This window comes from Quercus lobata, chromosome 10, assembly GCF_001633185.2.
Source record: "Quercus lobata isolate SW786 chromosome 10, ValleyOak3.0 Primary Assembly, whole genome shotgun sequence".
Classification (NCBI taxonomy): Eukaryota; Viridiplantae; Streptophyta; class Magnoliopsida; order Fagales; family Fagaceae; genus Quercus; species Quercus lobata.
Window position 1 is genome coordinate 52,209,807 of NC_044913.1, and position 20,827 is coordinate 52,230,633.

Consider the following 20,827-nt stretch of genomic DNA (forward strand, 5'->3'; position numbering starts at 1 on the left):
TGGGTCAGATATGTGCATCATAGTTGCCAAATCGTGAATCGTATAATGAATCGATTTTTAATTTTTATATATCATGTATCGTATTAAATTGTGTATCGTAAGATATACAAACATCTAATAAAATTATAAAATAATTATAGATATACATATATAAAGGTTATACTCATTACAAATTTGAAATATATTCAATTAAATACCAATTTAATCATTACTTATGCAATAAAAGTTAACAAAGCTAACTAAATAAATCAAATTAACTTATATTTGTAATATATACATTCAAATTGATTAAACTCAGAAGTGAAAATACATGATATATGAACCAAAATATAAAATCTTTTCATCATCTTTTCTAATCAACTCCATCTAAGTTAATGTTATCATCATATTCAGCATCTTGCAAAATTATTTTTTTATAGATATTTTCTTCATTATTATCAACATATACTATTTTTGTTTTGTTTTTTTATTCTAAAAATTTATTCTATATATTTTTTCTTGGCATTCTAGCTTTTTAGACTCATAATAATAATAACAAAATAAAAAATAATTATATTTTCATTTTATTATTAATAGCATAGAAAATATATTTACATATATGAAAGTGAGTGTTATGAGTATAGTCTAAATTTTGTAGGAGAAAGATATGGGAGGGGAAAAAAAAACTCATGGGAATTAGACTCAATTAAGTTTACCAATAATTTTGTGTTAAAAAAAGTCTAACAACTTGTTTAAATCAAATAAAACCACAAATATTAAAAAAAAAAAAAAACCCATTTTAAACTCACATATCTATGTATCGTATGATATGTACGATTCACTGATACAATATAATTCATACGATACACATCTATGTATGGGACGATTCATGAGTATTTACGATACACACTTATGAGATACGAAACTTTTTGTACACAATACGATACGTATTATACTGACAACTATGATGTGCATAGATATTGAATCTTCTTAAAGAAAATGAGTGTTGTACTGTTGAAGATATACTTGTATAAAGGGCCACGACAGAGGTTGAAGATGAAGGTTTCAAAGGATCAAAATGATAGTGTTTAGTATTAAGCTAAACGCATCGTTTCATTAAAAGGAAAGGTATTGTGCTAAACGCATCATTTCATTAAAAGGGGCATTAGTAGTGAAACAGGCTGTTTTACTCAGTTCAAAGAGTAGTTGGTTGGTGCGAAATTCAGTTAAAGCCATTGAACAGAATTCCCGAGATTTATGGGTTTAGATCTGTATAATGTGAAAGATTAGTTAAGTAGTTATGATTATTGTGTTCTATAAATACAGAGCATCAAGCTCAGTTGTAATTATGAGAAGAATTTCAAATAGTTAGTACAAGTTTTTCTCTCTTAATCTTTCTCTCTTCGTTTCTCTCCTTTCCTCTTTTTTCTCTTACTTTCTCTCACTTTCCCACACTTTCCACCTTAAGTTTCTCCGATACAATCCTACCTTTACTGCTAGTAACGTTTTCTTGACTTGTAAAATCAATTTTGTTATTGAAAATTTCTTCACGTACCTTAGTCCAAATAATGTTGTATAATTTCTTCCAAATAAATATTAACCATTATTTTTTTATTTAGTTTCTCTTGTACTATCTTCATTTTTCTTGGGTTTTCACCAACTTAATTATTAACTTCAAGCATATATTTTAGGGGTTAAAGAATTTTGGTCATAATATTTACTATATATCAAAAGGAAATGAATAAGTTAACTACGTAATTCGTGAACAAGTGTACAAGTGTACAAGCTTGTTTGACCAAAAAAAAGAAAAAACAATAAAACTTGAATATTTAATATCGTTTGAAATTGAGCTTGAACTTGGCTTACGATAAAAAACAATTAAATGAACATTTATGAGCTATTAATATTATGCATGACATCCACGTGTTCATTATTATTTATAAGCAAACATGTGATGCTAAGGATATTACAAATTTTTATATAAGTTTTACAAACTGATGTGCCAGCAGCCCCATAGTAGTACTTAAGATCACTTTCATTTATTAGGTTTTTAAAATTTGTTAATCACATTCATTGTTACACAAATTAGTAATATTTAATAGTAGTTTAACCATTTCGGTAAGCTTATATATATTACACTTACAATTAAAAGCCAATTCAAGGAAAAAAAAAAACGTGTATTATAAATTTATTGGCCTACTAGTGGTGTAGATTCCTCATATGAATGTGTTGATGAGGCTGACTTGTTCTTTGAAGGAGGTTGAGTTGATGATGACTTTGGATTCGAAGTGAATTCAGAAGCAAGTGGTGATGGTGGTGGGAAATGATTAATGCTAGGTTCTAAAAGTTTAGAACAATTGGCAAATCATGAACACACAAGAACATACAAGTTACAGAAAGAAGATTTTAGAATTTGCTTGATTCGATTGATCGAAGAACAGGCTTGACCGATCGAAAGTCGTATCTGCAGATTTTTAATTAAGCCCAAACAGCAGTTCAAGTCCATTAATGATTAGGGTTTCAGATCTACTTCTCCTAGTATATAAAAGAAACCTTAAGCATGTTTTTATAAGGTTTTTTTAGATAGAGAAGAGTGTGCCTCTTTAGTATTTAGGGTTTTGTTCCTAAAAAGCTCTCTCATATTTTCTACCGGTGTTATTACTTGAAAAATCTCAGGATCCGGTGTTGAAGAAGTTGCCGCCTTCTCTAGTCATTAAAGGTGTTGATGATCTAAACCTTCAAGGGTGGTCTTGGAGTCACAAACATGAGAGTTTGTGTTGCTAAACCTTTAAGTGGGATCTCAAAGTCACAAACGTGCATGTTTGTGTTTTGCAAAGGCTAAAGAAAGAAGTAGTCCGTGGACTCGAAGCTATCATGAGGTCATGATAGTAAGTTTTTTCCTTGAGGTAGCAATAAAATGTTAGTAGTCTAAATTCTATTGTACAAACTTCATTTCTTTCATAGTGGATTTGCTTTTTACCATAAGGATAGTTAGGTTAAATCCTCCCTAGGTTTTTTACCGGTTTGGTTTTCCTGGGTCATTATATCTTTGTGTTCTTTATTTTCCGCACTTTACATTGATATGATATATTTGTGTTAACCTAGATCTGATAATTTGACTAAGTAATCACTTGGCTAAATAACTAGGTTAATCTGGTTGTCTTTTAAAGGGTCTAAAAACAAACAATTAATATGGTAATCAAATAAGTTAATACCTTCACGATAGTGGAATCCACGGCCTATATCAGGAGATGGCAGTAATGGTAGAAATCTTCTTCTTAAGGCCTCCTCCGGCTTCGGATGCGAACAAATGAGAGTAAGAAAGACTAGAAAAGAAGTAGCAGTGGCTATGAAAGTCATGAAAGTTATACTATCTCTTCAGTGGTGGCTCCATAATTTTTTTTAAGGATGGTCACCAAGAAACTTAAATTATACAAAATTAATAAACAGACAATTTGAATATAATAATGTTACCTTCTCCAAAATATATATATATATATATATATATATATTTACATAAAAAAAAAAAAAAAAAACATGCAAGTACATGAAATATTGCAATTTTTTTGTACTAACAAAGAAAATGAGAGAAAAAATAGACTAATAAAAAATAAAGTGCAAATTAAAAATGCTGATATGAGAATAATAAAGTGACCACAACAATTTATAACAAATTTTATGCAACAAGTTGTTAGCTTGTTATTGGTGGGTAATGTTAGAAAAATCATGTTTGTACCGCATACAAAATGTACGCAGGGAAAATTAATGGATCTACTTCATTCGCAATTGATAACATGTACTATGTAAATTTCAGAATTTAAGAACAAGAGAGCGTATTTTGGTACGATGAAATTCAAAAAAAAAGATAAGAAGTACTTGAAAACACTTTTAATCTTCACTCCAATTCAACTAACGCTCAAGAAGTGTGGTCTCTCAATCAGTTCAAGGGAGAATAAGAGAGTGGCTTACACTCACATACATACCATTTCATTCCACAATTGTGTGTCTTAAAATTCTGTATGTTTCTCCCTTTATATCTAACTGATTATCTAATTAGGCTAGCCTTTTGGGCCATTTCAATTAAGCTTAAGTATGTGGCTTGAAGTGGGATCAAAAGGGAACCAATAAGACTCTAACTCCAATAGGCCTTGGGTTTTTTGTCAACTCTTGACAAGTTCAAAATTATCATTAATTATATTTAATACCACTATATAAATATAATTGCACTCTAGGTCTTATTAATAAATTATATCCTAAGACTTTATTGTACATGCAACCACTTCATAAAATATTCGTACTGATACAAAGTCATGAATGTAAACTATCACTTTGAAAATTACTACATCTTAATCCTTGAGTACCCGATTTAATTCTTTAAGTTATTCATCATATAATTATGAAATCCAATTTCAAAAATATATATTTTAGTAACTCCTTACTAAAGTAGTTAGGCCCTAATATTCTGAATAACAAAAACTATTAAACTTATCTTAATGAAATATTTTATATCTCCGTTAAGAGATTATGAATTTCATCTTGAGAGTATATGTTCCATCAACACTAAACGTGGCTGCCCAACATATTAAGATTTTGATTGTAATTTTAGATCTCACTCCTAATCTATCAAAGCAACCTACAATTTATTATCAAGTCCATTATTCTTTCAGGATTAAGAGTTCAAGTAACTAGAAGTCGTGAGATTTATTATTCATTTGACAGTCGTTAGGAGAATAATAAATTTCACAGCGGTCTAGTTCAATATGTTTTAACTCTTAAAACATATCAACTAGAAGTCTCTACTTCCCTGATCAAGACAAATCATCTTAGTTGATATGTTATAGTCTTCATAGATGAAATGCCCAATTTCATTACCAACTATAAACTAAAATTCCGAGTTTACAAAAAACTTGTGATCTATATCTTTTATGACTAAATCACATAAATCACGTGCTATGCATCTCATGAATTATATGATAATGTCTAAATATTCATGTTACCATTATTTTAGATGATAATAAAATAACTTTATTAATCACAACATCAAGTCATACATAATGTCATACATAGCATCATACAATAGGATTTAAGGGCATACATCCTAATAGATAAAACATGTCAATATTGAACTCAAATTAGAATTTGTAACAGCTTACCAAATAAGATTTATTGTGAAATTATTGTGAAAATGTTGTAAATATGACATTATTCTTATATTTATTGAACTCAAATTTTTATGATTCTCAAATCAAGGTGTTCAACATTTTTATTAGAGTAGTCAAAATAAGTTAATTTAGTATATAATATATATTTTTAAAGTATATATATACATTTTTTTTTTTTTTAGTTAGGATAGTTACCGAATATATTAATTTAAAATAATTTTTTTTGACACATGCAAATAGAGCCGCCTGTGTATCTCTTGCCATTGCTAATTACTAATTGCTTATCCTTCCAAGTAACTCTTGTCACCCCCATAAATATATAGTTCGCATGGTTTGGAAAATTAACCTTTTGCGTGTGGAAACTTTGATCAATCTTCACAAATCATGCTTTTTTTTTTTTTGGCGTGTGAGACGGTATTGGATCTTTTCCTTTGTGCGACTGTGTTAGGTCATGAGTCGTGATTGACGAGTCACGACACAATTACTCCTTTGAAGACTTACATGGAAACTTTCATCGCACTTTAGAGCAAGTGGGCTGATATTTTTCCATTATGCATTTCCGTGCAAGTGGTTCATGAGTAGGACAAATATATATAATAATAGGTGATGAAATTGAGAGAAATTTAAATTACAATTCTAAATTAGAGTTCTAATTTTGTGCCATATGTCCTAAACTATTTATTCTTAAAGAGTTTTATTTTTTAATTTTAGAATTATAGTGAGTTATTAAGTACAAAAACCAAAAAACCTAGAATAAATGAATCGTAAAAAAAATGTGTTTCACAATAATTAAAAAGAAAATGCGCAATTTACATTTTGTGAGCGTTTGGTTTCAGCTGAAACCAACGTTCCCGTTTCAGTCTTTTTTTTTTTTTTTTTTTAGCGCATGAACAGTAAATTTACTGTGCAGAGACAAAATTACTGTTCATGCACTGTAGCAGTACTATTCACATACTGTAGCAGCACTGTTCACGCATTAAAAATATTCAAAATGGGTCCCACGAGACTTTTCACACATTTAAAAATTATTTTGCTACAGTGTTTTCAGTTTTCAGTTTTCAGTTTCAGCAACAATAAGCTCAATCCAAACGGACCCTTTATACCTAATAATATCTTTACAAAATTTTTTAAAAAGTTAACAAAATATAAAAATGACTATCAATAGCATTTAAATTATATATACAAAAATTATATTATGCATCTTCTTGTATCTTTAAGTGTATCCATGTATATACATGAGGTTACAAGTTAGTATTGGATAAAGTTTAGCTACAAACTTGGTTTTTAATCAGTAGTTACAATTCTAACTAAAAATGTTAACTTGACTACATATTTTGAAAATCTAATTGTTATCTAACCATTTGATTGTATTCTTTTTATGTTCTTTACATGTATGTTAAATTTTGTGCTAATCAAATTTTATTTATTTATTTATTTTTTTAATACAAGATAGAAATTCTACTCTAACCTAATCTAAGTGTATATATGTGTGAAATCTCCCTCCTGGAGATTTGAACCCCGACCCTTTCCCCTTACACTCCACAAACACTTATACTTGTTTAGTGATCATCGCATCAAGAGTGTGCGGTGGTAATCAAATTTAATTTACTATTGATTCATAAACTTTTTTTTTAAGCATAATTTTAGATTATAAATACTTAAAATTAAACATTTGATTGATGACATAATTATTGATCTTTGATTTTTTAAAATTTTGCAAGTTCACATCCAATGAAAGGATATTGAATGGAGTTGAACTATTGACTATAACCAAGTTTGTAGCAAAACTTTATTAGCAAATATTTAATGTTTTTTTTTTAATTTTTAATATTTAATTAGACATTAACCATATGATGCAAGAAAAATGATTAAAAGTGTAACATGAAATTAATCAATTGAAGAGTGATGTATATTTGTGCAATCTAAATGGTATAAAAAAAAATTATATTACTCGTATAGCTTTGCTCATGTTTATTCATAGGAAGTCATCATAAAATTGATAGTTTATGAACTAATTAAAACATTATCAAGAAGTTTATAAAAAAAGAAAAAAGAAAAAAGAAAAAAAAAACATTATAAAGAAAGAATGATGTCATTAAGGAAATTTTATGTTAACAGCACAAATTAAAATTTTCTTTTTTTGCCATTCGTTATTGCCGTTCGTTATTGCTCAATGACATCATTAAGCAATAACGAACGGCATAAATATTTCTTTAACAACACCAATTAAAGTAACTCAGGTCAACCCCATAAATATTTTGAGTCGAGTGGAAAATTAATCATGTGCATTGAAAGTTGAAACCTAATCAGTCTTGACAAAACATGCATCTTCTTGTGTGGTACAGGGATACTGCCTTGTCCTTTTTCTGAGTGTGTTAGCTATACATATACTATTTATGTTTTTTTTTTTTTTCATCATTAAGTGAAGGATACATGTCTAAAGTGGTATAATGCATTTACAAATTGACACTTATGCAAGGTAGAGCATCCACATTAGTGTTGCTAAAAAAGAGCATTCATATTAAATGCTATTTTTAACACCACTATATACAAAAAGGGTTCTACATTAGTGGTGGTATAGGTAAAATTTTTACCTGCATAGCTAAGTGCACGCTATATATGGCTATGCACTGTAGTTGAAAGCTAAACTCACGCTATATTGTTTTTCTATTTCTTTATACTCAACCCAATTCAGTTTAGATCAAACTCTCAACTTTCTCTCAACTCTCAACTCTCACCTCAGCCAAAATTCATCATCCTCTCACCATCGCCAGCCCACCACCGAAGCTCAACTCTCATCCTTTTTTTTTTTCTTTCTTCTTCCACTCCTCACTGGTCCACTCTCCTGCCCCATGCTACCGACCCATCTCGCCTTTGCCACCGACCCTCGGTGGGCTGTGGTGTGGTTGGTTCGATGGCTGGGTGCCTTTTTTTTTTTTTTTTTTTGCTTGTTGTTGTTGTGGTGGTGATGGTGGTGGTGGTTGTGGGTGATGGTGGAGGTGGTTGTGGTTGGTTACTGAAGTTTGTGGTGGATGTTTTTATTATTGTTCTAATGAGTTATTTGTATCATTTTAATCAAATGGTTAAAAATATAGACCTATTGATGATGGGTGTATTATAAAGTGAAGAGGGAAAATAGATAAAGTAACTTTTGTAAGTGTTAAATAGCTAAATTTTTAGCTCCAAGAATGTGTATGCTCTTATAACCCAAAATGTGTAGCTAAGTGTGCGGTCCTAAAAGCACTCTATTAATTTACAAAAGTACGACATGGTAGAACCTACTTGGTCCAGCTCTTTGTCCACTGCATCTAATTCTTGCCTGCACATGGATTTATGAAGTCCAGCAAAATAAGAGACTTGTTTATATTGGGAAATTTCAAATAATACTAAAAAAAAAAAAAAAAAAGGTCATATTTAGTGCACAAAATTTTCACTTTTGTGGGATTAAGAAATAAGGCATTCTAACCCAAATTTTTATTGGTGATATTGATTCTCGAACTCAAACCTACAACTTGTCACTTTTTGTAAAAGACACTTGTTATTGCGCTAAACCCAACCTCTTGATTCATAGGAACCTATCCTATCAATTGATTGTTTATCAACTAATGGAAACATTATCCAGGAAGCATGATGCATGGAAATTTAAAATGTTAATGAAAACAATAATAAAAAATTTAAATGGATAAATTGTCATGCAATAGCTACGATAATTTGGAAAAATATTTGTATCTATCTCAATTAGGAATGTCCATGGGTGGAATTGAGTCAAGTTTGTGCTCATCTAGAGGTGTACCCAACCCAACTAGGCTATAGTAACCCCTCTCTTGAAGAGCTCAGCTGGACCCTTGGGGGAAAGAGAGGATTATGTCTTAGGTTGAGCCCACCTCCACCATTGCCACTTGAGCCTCTCTTCACCATAGCCTCCATTGACCGTGCTCTTCAAGAACACAGCCAACTTCAATTACGCATGCTCTTCAAGAACCATCAGTTGGGAATGAACTTGAGTCTGATATCAGTAAGTGTTGGTCATTTGATTGCCTTATTCTTGGATAATAAGAAGCTTACTTGGAACTGGGATAGCTAGCTGGTCATTTGTGTGTATAGTTATGCATACATGGGTGTGTGAAATAAACACCAAAAAAAAAAAAAAAAAAAAAAAAAAAGGAGACTCAATCGCATTTTGGAAAATTAGGGCCTGGGTTGGGACTGAGCTACAGTTCTTGGTTTGATCTAATTTCAGTGTGGGCTACAACATCGATCTCTACTTTTATCAGATAATTCTTCTACTAAACAGTTGCCCCCATGTCTGATACAATGATTTATCTTTATGTTTTCAATAAATTCAATCTGTATTTGAAAGAAATTACCCGCCCCTTTTTTAATCTCATTGCCCATGAAACACTATGCGCAAATCATTGATTGTGCTTGCCTTGTTACAGTCTACCTCAAAATACTTTCATTACAAGGTGAACATATAATCAGGACACTTTAGTCTGTGATTTCATGAATATTTTATCCATCGTTACTGTGTAGAACATGTTGCCTTGAGAATTTTGTAATTGCAATGTACAGAGATTTACTTAACTGAATTTTGTGTCTGATAACATATTTCTACAGCAATTTTTATTTCCCCTGTACCTTGTTTCACATGCTCAAGGTAACGATTTTCCTCTTATATGAGCAAACTTTCCGTCTATTTTGCACACAAAGAACTATTTTTTCTATTTTACATACCCATTTTTACAAACACCTACATCAGTCTATCTATTTTACACATCTATTCAATTAAATATTCATTCTTTTACAATTTTTTATTATTTCCTTACTCACTACACCTCTCTCTCACAGACCCAACACTACCAAAAAATACTAAAATATTAAATGCATGAGCTACTACCAAAAAATATTAAATGCACGAGTTATAGTAACTATGCATATATGCAAGTTTACTGTAGCATTTGTGTATTTATGTACAATTTTACACTAACTGATGTGGATGGTTTTTTGCTCAAAATGTGTAAAATTGACTATTTTTTATATTTTGTAAGATTTTGCATGAGTTAATGCGGTTAATCTAAATGTAATATATATATATAGCAGGGCACAATAACAGAGGCATGAAACGGCTTTGTTATACTCAACATATCTTTGATTTTCCACTTGAAAAGCCAAACATTTATAACTGATCATAAAAGACTTTCCTTACTCTAAAAGAAGCGTAAAGAACTACAGAGAAAACTTGAACTAGAAAATCATTGAAATCACATCACTACAACAGAAATTATACATAATTTCCTTTCTTCTCTCGTAATACTTTTGATTACATCATTCCATTGCCACGTAGCTCTTGATAGACTTAGCAGATGAGTGCTCGCTCTTCTTATTCATGCATACGGGCTTATATTCCTGCATTGAAGTAGATTATGAGCAAAAAGTGTAGTAAAATATGTATTAATTGTGGCATTCGATAATTTGTGTTTGATTATATAAACGGTTGGACGAATATATTTGATTTAAATGTCAAAAGCTAACAAGTCAAAGAGTTTTGTGACTCAAAAATACTGATTTGCTCATGAAAGAGAACCTGACCTTAAATTCCTATTTCTTTTATAAGCAAAATATATATTAGACTTATTATAGTTTCATCTAAAGCCATATTTTTTAAGAAATTAATTTATAGCCAATTGAATGAAGTGAAAGGGAAATATAGATTTATTGGCCTAGGGGTGATGTAGATTTCTCATAAGAATGTCTAGTCGCCAAGATCTTAGTATTTTAAACAAACACGTTTAGTGATAAAATCCCCACACCCCCAATTATCAAATTACACACACATATATAGAATGTGTTGTCGAGGATGACTTCTACTTGGAAGAAGGTAGTGGTAATGATGACGTTGATGTTATCATGTGAATTTAGATGCGGGAGGTGGAAGTATGCAAAACCCAAGTTCAAGAGTTGGAAAACATTAGACAGGCCTTAAAACATGGGGTCGACAGTGGAGTTGGAGGTCATTGTGAAGCTCTACAAGAGGCAGAAAGGGCATCAACTGATACCTTTTCAATTCAACACATAAGGGACGAAATTCATATTTGTCCATTCGAAACCTGTCATAACACCACGCTAGATTCCAAAGTGAAATTCATTCATATAATCACTCCTAGACAAAATACTAGTCCGCATTAACCTTTAATCATAGTGACTATATATAATAGAGTGAAGCATACAAATATCTCAAAAGGCTTCAACTTTCAAATACTTCCCCATCAGAAATTGCAGCCAAATCATAATAGTTAGCTATTACACATAAATGAAAGGACAACCACAAGTCGATCAGATTCCTTTTGCAATAAACTCCATCCATGCTTTCTTCCTCTTATCTGCCGTGGTGATGAAGACAATTCTACTATTCAAATTACAGAGTTCATCAAGTACCTTAAAATAGGTATCATTATCCAGGTCTGTGTACTCATTGAGCATCCCCAAAGCTTTCTCAAGAGAGAATTTATCATCAATGGTGACAGATTTACTAAATTTCTTAGCGCTTGCCTTAGCCTGCCTAGCTTGAAACCTTGCCCTACATAGTTCAGTATAGTCCCGGAGTCCCTGTGCAAACTCACTAAGTTCATCCATTTTCTTAGCAGTCTTCTTCCCCTTAGACCATTCTTGTTGCATTGGACGCTTCTCACCACGTGTGGTGTGCTCATGACCCCTTGGGACATTGTTTGTGTTGTCATCACTATCATCATCCAGGTCAGCATGTAATCCAGCATTGCGAAACTTCTTATCTAGCTCACGCTCTTCATCACTATTTGGAGCTGCTTGGTTGGAGGAAATTTGGAGGATACCGGTGGCAGTAACTTTGTTGAACAGTATTCTTAGCAAATGATAGTGTTCACATCTTTTTTTCCAAAAGTCCTTGGCCTTAGGATTTGCCTACCAACAAGCAACATAAACAAGTGAAACACATATACCATAGTATATGGCACAAACCAAGAAAAGACTGCTAATGTAATTGAACAAATAAAACACTTACCGCAAGTACATCCGCCCAAACTTCATCACTGGCAATAACTGTGTTTGTCTTAAAATCCCAACCCATTCCAGAATTTCGTAAATCTTGAAAAATGGTCTCGTGTTTTGTTCTGAGCCTATTAAATTTTGTCTCAAGTTGTTGCATGCCAATGCACCGATTAGCTCGTGCATTGAGTTCATTTCGAATTTTCGTCCAAGTTCTCTTCTTAAAAACACCAGTTTTCATGTTCCCTTTCACTTGTTCTTCGATCATAATATCTAAAAACAACTTTTCAATTGCGGGAGGCCATAGTTTGAGGTCTTCCGCCTCATTCAATTCATGTGCCATCTATTGAAGATCATTCACATTAGCCTCAAATGAACAATATGCAATATAAAACCTGAGATATATAGAATGACATAATAATAAGATGGTTATGGTAGTAATTAATTAATTATGTGAATATGTGGCAAGTTTTTATTGGTGGAGTACAGCAGGAAAAGTGGGACAGAAGATTTGGACTCCATTGTTGCATGCATATGACCTGAAACCTATACGTAAGTATGAACCAATAACATTCAGCATTTATTCCATGCATACACACGCTTCATCGACCATACCACAAGTTATCCAACCCATATGCACGGAAAAAGTTATAAGTTATAGCTGATATAACATCGTCCTTTACTTGCCATTATAAATCTATTTCTTCCTTCAGCTGAGCATCAATAGCATTACTAAAATGTAAAAATTCCCTTTGAACATGAGATTCAGTAACACCACCCAATCTACAACTTCAATTCCAAGTCAAGCTTAATCCCATCCACCATAATACGAATTTAATGTGGCTGTTTCAATTGTGCTTGTTCTCTGAAACCCATAAATAAATATTTGTGAATCTCATATTTCAGTTTGGTGCATGCATTGACATACATTTCAGGTTTCACAATGTGATCGAAGATCATCATAATTTCAGGTTTCACAACAGAACAAATAAATTAACTATGAAAGTCTTCAAATATTTTCACACAATGGGTTGTTAACTTTGCCTCTGTCCTGTAGCCCTTAAAGCCTCACTTTGTGTTAATGCTCAAAAATTAAGAAAGTTTCAAACTTTATCTTTGTATAAACATTTCTTGAGCATTTCTTACACTTTCTGTCTCATGGAGATAAGTTACATAATTAAATATATCAGTGAAAATTGCATCAAAATTATAAGAACATAAAATTAACATTGAGAGTTAAGTTAACCTATAGTTAACATAAAGAAACATATCCCAGAAACCCATGCACCCCAATGTCTCAAATATAACCACAAAATAATTTATTTACAAGAAAAATAATGATAAACCCAGATGGGGATTCATGTCTGTTTACCCTGTTTCTATGCATATGAGGAAATGAAACCTATAATGTCAGATTTAGGACAAACCAACCAAAAAACCCAATATCCATTATCACCTTATACGGCTTGAAGTTCAGAAATCACTTCAGATCCACCAATGACCCTGCTATATCATACAAAGAAAAACAAAAGAAAAAATAAAACCACCAATAATTTTATAAAAATTTGTGACGTATTTGAGAGAGAGAGAGAGAGAGAGAGAGAGAAGCTATAAACCTTTTTGACGACTGAGAGTAAGCTTCGACACCAAGTGAATAGGGTTTCCTTTGCTTTAATATGGGTGATTTATAAGGGGTAAAACTGAACAGAAAACAGAAAACAGGTGCCAAACAAGTGATGGGTTACATTTTTCTTTTTCAAAATTCAAAAACAGAAAACAGTTTTCAACTATTGGTAAGTGTTTTTCAGTTTTGTGTTTCCGGTTTTTGTTTTCTAGCTTGTGTTGGGTGAAGAAGAGATAGAGAAATAGATCTACTTTCATAATATTTTTAGAATAAATTTTAAGTGGTAGTCTATTTAAAAAAAAATTTAAGTTGTTAATTTTTAATTAGAATCAATAACAACATAAAGTTTACTCTAATAATTTAGAGTTTATCATTTATAATTTATTATAAAATTATTATGAATGTAGTATTTTTTAAAGATGGACGTGTGAGATATTTGTAAAATAAAAGTTCACAATTTATATAAAACCTTCCGCAAATCCAACGTTCTCAACTGTCTCCAATCACCTTATTTCTTATCTTTCTTGAAATTTAAATAGACACAACTTTTTTTTTTCTTGCTACTTCTATGTTCTCTTTTATTTTGAACAGAAAAATTCTAGGTATTTAATAAACTCAAATTCATCATAAATTTTTAGTGCAAAAAAAAAAAAAAGAATAAATGAAAATTTATGATACTAAAACTAAAAAAAATAAATTAGTAATTTACATTTATTTGCTTGTTACATGTATGACAAATATACTGACATATATACTGACATATACTAATTGTTTAATTATTTTATTATTAAAATAATTTTACTCTTAATTTTTTTTTTTAATTTAGCCTCCGTTTGTAACGGATACAGATTATAAATGAAAATTATTTTACTATTTAACTTATTTTTGGTACTATTGATCATGAGCTCCACTGTATTTTTTGGTATTATTTATGAGTTCTACTGTACTATTTCAACTAATTTTTACCTTTATTTACAGTACTTTTAACAATAAATTTTTAGTTTCAACAAAATAAACGGTATCCAAACATATACTTAATTTTAAGCTTGGCTTTTGGACTGAAATCTTGACTCCATTTGATTATTTAACGAATATGTGTCGTTCTAGGCAACTCTGGTCAACCCAACCTTGTGCATGGCCATGGACTGATGTTTTCACAAAGATTGCGTTTAAGAGCAAATGGTCAAATATTTTCACAAGAATTGGCTGCTTATTTCACTATAGTTAACTAGACGTGGACTTTACTAAGAAAAAGAAAAACCACATATTGATGACAACATGTAATCAACCGAAGAATTGAGTCTATTTGTGCAAAAAATAATATAAAACAAATCTTACTGATATAGATTTGCTCATGTTTTAATCAAAGGAACCATCTTAATTATCTATCGATTGTTTATCAACTTATTGAAGCCTTATCTAAAAAGAATGATATAAGGAAATCCTACATGTTAATAAAAACACTCAGAAATTTGAACTGATATAAATTATTATGTAATATGTACTACGATAATCACTATTAAAGCAAAAATTTGAGAGCCTATAGAACTAATTACTAGCCACTACGTACTACCTGTAAAAGAAAATAGGTTAAGCAAAAATTTTTTCTCCTAAATATAGATGAGAGAGTGAGGTAATAAAGCAAAGTTTATACTCCATTTGTTTTGAAGGAAAAACGTTTTCCGCATAATGAGTCGTTTGGTATGGTGGAAAACGCATGTCAACTAAAAATGTTTTCTATAGACTATAGTCTTTTTTTTTTTTTTTTTTTTTTTTTTTTGATGGGAAAATATAAGCATTCATTCAATAGAAACAAAGTTACAACAGAGAGCAATACTGCAAAGCAGTTACAAGCCACGATCATTACAAATGAGAATTTCAACAACACTTGGAACAACACCTTTCCAAACTTGAGATACACCAGACCGCCTAGCTTCTTTTGCAAGATCATGGGCAACTCTGTTGCCATTCCGATTCAGATGCTGGAATAAACACCAAGAAAAAGACAAAGAAAGGTCCCTTATGTTCTGAATAATGTGCCCAAAGTCACTACCTACGTTACCTTCATTGACAGCTTGTATAATGGGGAGGGCATCACCTTCAAAAATAACTTTGGAGAGCCCCATCTCTGATGCTAGCAGCACACCCTCTTGTAAAGCCAAAGCTTCTGTAATCTCAACTGAAAAAGGCGATGAAAGGACCTTGCTGGAGGCTGCAGTGGGGGAGCCTTGGCAGTCTCGGATTATCACGCCAATGCTAGATGGCTTACCATCATCCGAGGCGGCGCCATCAACATTTATTTTGAAGAAACCAGCAGGGGGGGCACTCCATTTGGTCAAAGAAGGGACCTGTGGTAGATTAGAGAAAGAACATGCTTCCTTATACTCACCAAGGATTCGATTAGCCATATCCCAAATCTGTCTTGGAGGGGCACCAGAATCATCATGAAGAGCTTGATTACGATTCCACCAAATGGACCAAGCAACAGCAAAGAAGAGTTCCAAGGCAAAGGAGGAGTCTTTTTCAGCAATGGCCAATGCAAAGTCCACTGGTTCTCTGGTACAGTGGGATAAATCAATAGGACAATTATGCCAATGAGCCCAAGTCAGCTTAGCATGATCATAGTGGAAAAGTGCATGGGCTGTGGTTTCAATAGCCTTGTCACAAAGAGGGCAGAAACTTGAACATTGGATACCTCTATGATTCAAATTAAACATAGTAGGAAGGCCATTGACACATGTCCTCCAAGCAAATATTTTTAGTTTTGGTGGAATTTTCTGGTGCCAGATTCTCTTCCATAGAGAGGTCCTTTCATTACCAGATGAGCATTCTCCATCCTCGTCTAGGTCCACCATACTTGAGGCAATATGGTAAGCACTTTTGACTGTAAATGTGCCTTTTTTGTTGCCAATCCATATGAGACTGTCATCAGGAAGGTTATAACTCAGAGGGATTTTCAAAATAGTATTGACTTCAAAAGGCAAGAAGATGGACCTTACCACCTCAACTTTCCACCATTTAGTGTCGTAATCAATGAGAGAAGACACCATGGGGAAACCTTCAAAATCTGTTTGGGGTGAGATCACTTTGTACGTAGAAGGAGTTGGCAGCCACCTATCATCCCAAATATGAATTCTTCGCCCATTGCCTACCCTCCACCTTGTGCCCTTTCTAATAACTTCAAGGCTATTGTGAATACTACGCCAAGCATAGGAGGGGTTGCTGCCTTTCTTGGAATTGAGCACATCCACATGAGGAAAGTACTTGGCTTTATAAACTCGAGCCATTAGAGAATTTGGGTTTGTTAGGATTCTCCATCCTTGCTTGGCCAACATGGCAAGGTTGAATGCTTGGAGGTTTCGAAAACCCATTCCTCCATAAAACTTTGATTTGCACATTCTTCTCCAACTAACCCATGCAATTTTATTCTCCTCATTCCTTTGCCCCCACCAAAAATTTCGCATCATGTTCTCCAAGTCCTTACATAGTGTCTTAGGAAGTTGGAAGCAGCTCATAGTGTATGTAGGCACTGCTTGGGCAACTGCCTTGATGAGGATCTCCCTCCCACCAATTGAAAGGAGTTTTCCTTTCCAACCAGCTAGTTTTTTGGCAACCCGATCCTTAATTTCAGCAAACACCTGGGATTTTGATTTCCCAATGATGGATGGGAGCCCCAAATATTTGTTGTGCCTGGAATCTTGCATAGGGCCAAGAATGCACATAACACTCTCCCTCACCTCTTGGGGGGTGTTTAGGCTAAAAAAGACTGATGACTTATCAGTGTTGATTTTCTGACCTGAAGCCACTTCATAGTTATTGAGAATATTGACAAGATTTTGGCATTCTTGATCCATTGCTTTGCAAAAAAGGAGACTGTCGTCAGCGAAGAAGAGATGAGTAATTCTTGGGCAACCTCTGCAAATTGAAATTCCATTAATCTGTTGATTACAGGCTGCTTCATGAATGAGTGCGGAGAGACCTTCAGCACAGAGGAGAAATAAGCAAGGAGAAAGGGGGTCTCCCTGCCTAATACCCCTTGAAGGGATGATGTTTCCTTTAGCCTCACCGTTTATGATCACTGAGTAAGACACAGAAGAGACACAATGCATAATAAGATCATTCCATTTATTAGCAAAACCCAATTTCACCATCACTCCCTTAATAAAATTCCATTCAACTCTATCAAAAGCTTTGCTCATATCTAGTTTAATTGACATGTAATTTTCCTTCCCATCATTTTTATGATTTAAATAATGCATAAATTCAAAAGCCACAAGAACATTATCTGTGATTAGGCGATCAGGGGTGAAAGCACTTTGGTTTTTTGAGATAATGCTTGGTATAATGGTTTTGAATCTATTGGCTAGGATTTTTGATATGAGTTTGTATGTGGTATTACACAGGCTGATGGGACGAAAATCTGTCATTTTTGTGGGATGATTTGTTTTTGGGGTGAGGGAAATATTGGTTTTGTTAATTTCAGTCATAGGTAGATTGGAATTCAGAACATTTAACACCATATTTGTGATATTTGACCCCACAATATCCCAATATTTATGATAAAAAATTGCAGACATACCATCGGGACCAGGAGCCTTGGTGGGATGGAGCTGTTGAAGCGCTTTAGTGACTTCATCTCTTGTGAAAGCCTTAGTGAGCTCTGCATTCATCTCATCTGTAACACGTCTAGGAACAACATTAGTGATCTCTTCAATACCCGTGGGGAAGGAGGTGGAATATATGTTCTCAAAATAAGATATTGCAACGGCTGTGATACTTTCCTTACTCTCACACCATTCACCATTATCATTCCATAGCCCCAATATAGTATTCTTCCTCCTCCTTTTCGACGCTCGAGCATGAAAAAATTTTGTGTTCCGGTCCCCTTCCTTATACCAATGAACCTTATTGCATTGCCGCCATATGGTCTCCTCGCTGTCCAAGAGATCATTAATCTCCTTTCTAAGATGGTTAATGTCTGCCCCTCGAGAACCATTGTTGATCATTCATAGTAAGGGAGTTGAGAGCCTTCCTTTTTTCTTGAATTTGCTTAGAAATATTTCCCACAACATTCTGATTCCAGGTAGTAAGCGCATCTGCACATCTTTTAAGATTGGATGCTACCCCCTCAGGCGTGACAAACAAGGCACTAGAATCCCAGGCAGCTTTAATGACTTCACGACAATCTTCCCTTTTGACCCACATGGCTTCAAAATGAAAACGGCGCTTATTTTTGTGGGCTGGAGGGGGAGAGTCAGTAATAGTGAGGATGCAATGATCAGATGTAGACTCAACCAAATGATGAACTTTAGGACTCTTGAAGTATTCAAGCCAATCTGAGGTAGCAAATGCTCTATCCAAACGGAGAGATATTCTGTCCGACCCCTCTTTCATATTACACCAGGTGAACTCCGGTCCACAATAACCCAGATCTTTGAAGTTGCAAAAATTAACAACATTACGGAAGCTATCCATTTGGCTTTGTGAACGTTGTGTTCCCCCTGTTTTTTCATTCATGGAGAGAATTTCATTAAAGTCACCACAGCAAAACCAAGGTAAATTAAATTGATTACAGAGAAAATAAAGTAGTTTCCAAGATTCTTCCCTGAGGTGGGTTTCTGGGTACCCGTAGAACCCAGTAAATCTCCATGAGAGACCATTTCCTGACTTAGTGATTATTGCATCAATATGGTGGTTTGAAAAGCTCTTGATTTCTAAATTAGTATCAACAGACCAGAGCAGAGCAAGGCCCCCACTACGACCCCTGCTAGGAACAATTAACCCATTTGGAAAACCCAGTCTAATTTCACCTTCTCCATACGTCTAACTTTTAATTTAGTCTCCAAAAGGAAGACTAGTTTGGGATTCCAACGCCTGACATAATCGCCAAGCGCATGAACTGTCCGGGGGTTCCCAATTCCCCGGCAGTTCCAACAGAGGGAATTCATTGCTTCCGGCGGTGCTGCTCAGCTGCCATCGCCGATCTCTCTTGGTTGTTGTATACATTAGTAAGGGTTGAGTCACGCAATTTTTTCAGAGGCGTACCTTCATCTTCATCCATAAAATCAAGTTTGCCTGGTCTTTTAGAGCTTGAAAGCTCCTTCACGTTTTGTGTTTGTGGGTCAATATTTTGTAATTTTTTTCCTTGGGCTCTGGCCACTTTCTTCCAATTTCCTCTTATTGGGCTTAATTGCGTGTTGGTAGTTTCCAGGTTACTAGTGGACGTTTTAAAAGCCTTCAGTGGGCTAGTGACTTCATGGGCCTCAGATGGTGAAAGTTTTGGGCGGCCCACTATAGAAGATTCATCTCCTGCCTCTTTTCCCAACCCACCCGTATAATGGAGATCACGTGCATGCTTAACAGGAGAAGGTTCAAGGCTCAATGGGCGTACCTTATCACGTAACTCCGGATTTTCTGCAGGTTGCGTATCTGATGTACCATCTTGTCCTGAGTTCAAATTCAAATTCTTGGAATTCGTGTGGCTTTGTAGAGTTGATGGAGCCACCTACTCCGCCTCCATATCTGCCGAGATGGAATTAATAGGAGTTTGCCGAGCAACTGAACTATCATTTTTCCGCACCTCAAATCCATCACTGCCCATCTTTCTAACTTTTTCAGGCCCACTCTTAGAACCTCCATTTGCTCTTAACCAGTCACCATACTGCCTGGGAGCTTCAGAATTGCTTGAAAATCCATTACAATGTTTTTCATCATGACCAAGAAGGCCACAAAGGAAGCAAAAGCTAGGAAGTCTTTCGTACTTAAAGGTAACCCAGAACTTACCTCCATCCTGATTGACAATGTTACCACCCCTCCGCAGCAGCTTGTTGATGGGTAAATCCACGCGTATTCTCATGTATTTGGCTTGCTCTGAAAGCCAAGATCTCTTATCTGACTCAATATATTTCCCCAAGCTGTTACCCAGGTCCTTACCAACCTCTTCAGACATGCTTTCAAATGGGAGACCCCATACCTGTATCCAAAATGGGGAATGGGTGAACGAAATATTGTTGACTGATAACCCCTTTGTCCACCTACACAG

The 20,827-nt window shown here is 33.8% G+C and overlaps 2 protein-coding genes across 2 annotated transcripts; both read right to left on the reverse strand.

Moving 5' to 3' along the window:
* Positions 1 to 11,248: 11,248 nt before the first annotated feature.
* LOC115966061 lies at positions 11,249 to 13,987 on the reverse strand. Its single transcript, XM_031085398.1, has 4 exons — positions 13,778 to 13,987; positions 13,618 to 13,664; positions 12,178 to 12,504; positions 11,249 to 12,077 (listed from the first exon to the last, which is right to left on the reverse strand). The coding sequence occupies exons 3-4, from the start codon at positions 12,502 to 12,504 to the stop codon at positions 11,475 to 11,477; spliced, it is 930 nt and encodes a 309-aa protein (XP_030941258.1). The 5' UTR covers positions 13,618 to 13,664; positions 13,778 to 13,987; the 3' UTR covers positions 11,249 to 11,474.
* A 1,645-nt stretch (positions 13,988 to 15,632) lies between these two features.
* LOC115964936 lies at positions 15,633 to 16,865 on the reverse strand. Its single transcript, XM_031084161.1, has 2 exons — positions 16,785 to 16,865; positions 15,633 to 16,707 (listed from the first exon to the last, which is right to left on the reverse strand). Exon 2 carries the CDS (start codon positions 16,638 to 16,640, stop codon positions 15,633 to 15,635), a length of 1,008 nt encoding a protein of 335 aa, XP_030940021.1. The 5' UTR covers positions 16,641 to 16,707; positions 16,785 to 16,865.
* Between the last annotated feature and the right edge of the window lie 3,962 nt (positions 16,866 to 20,827).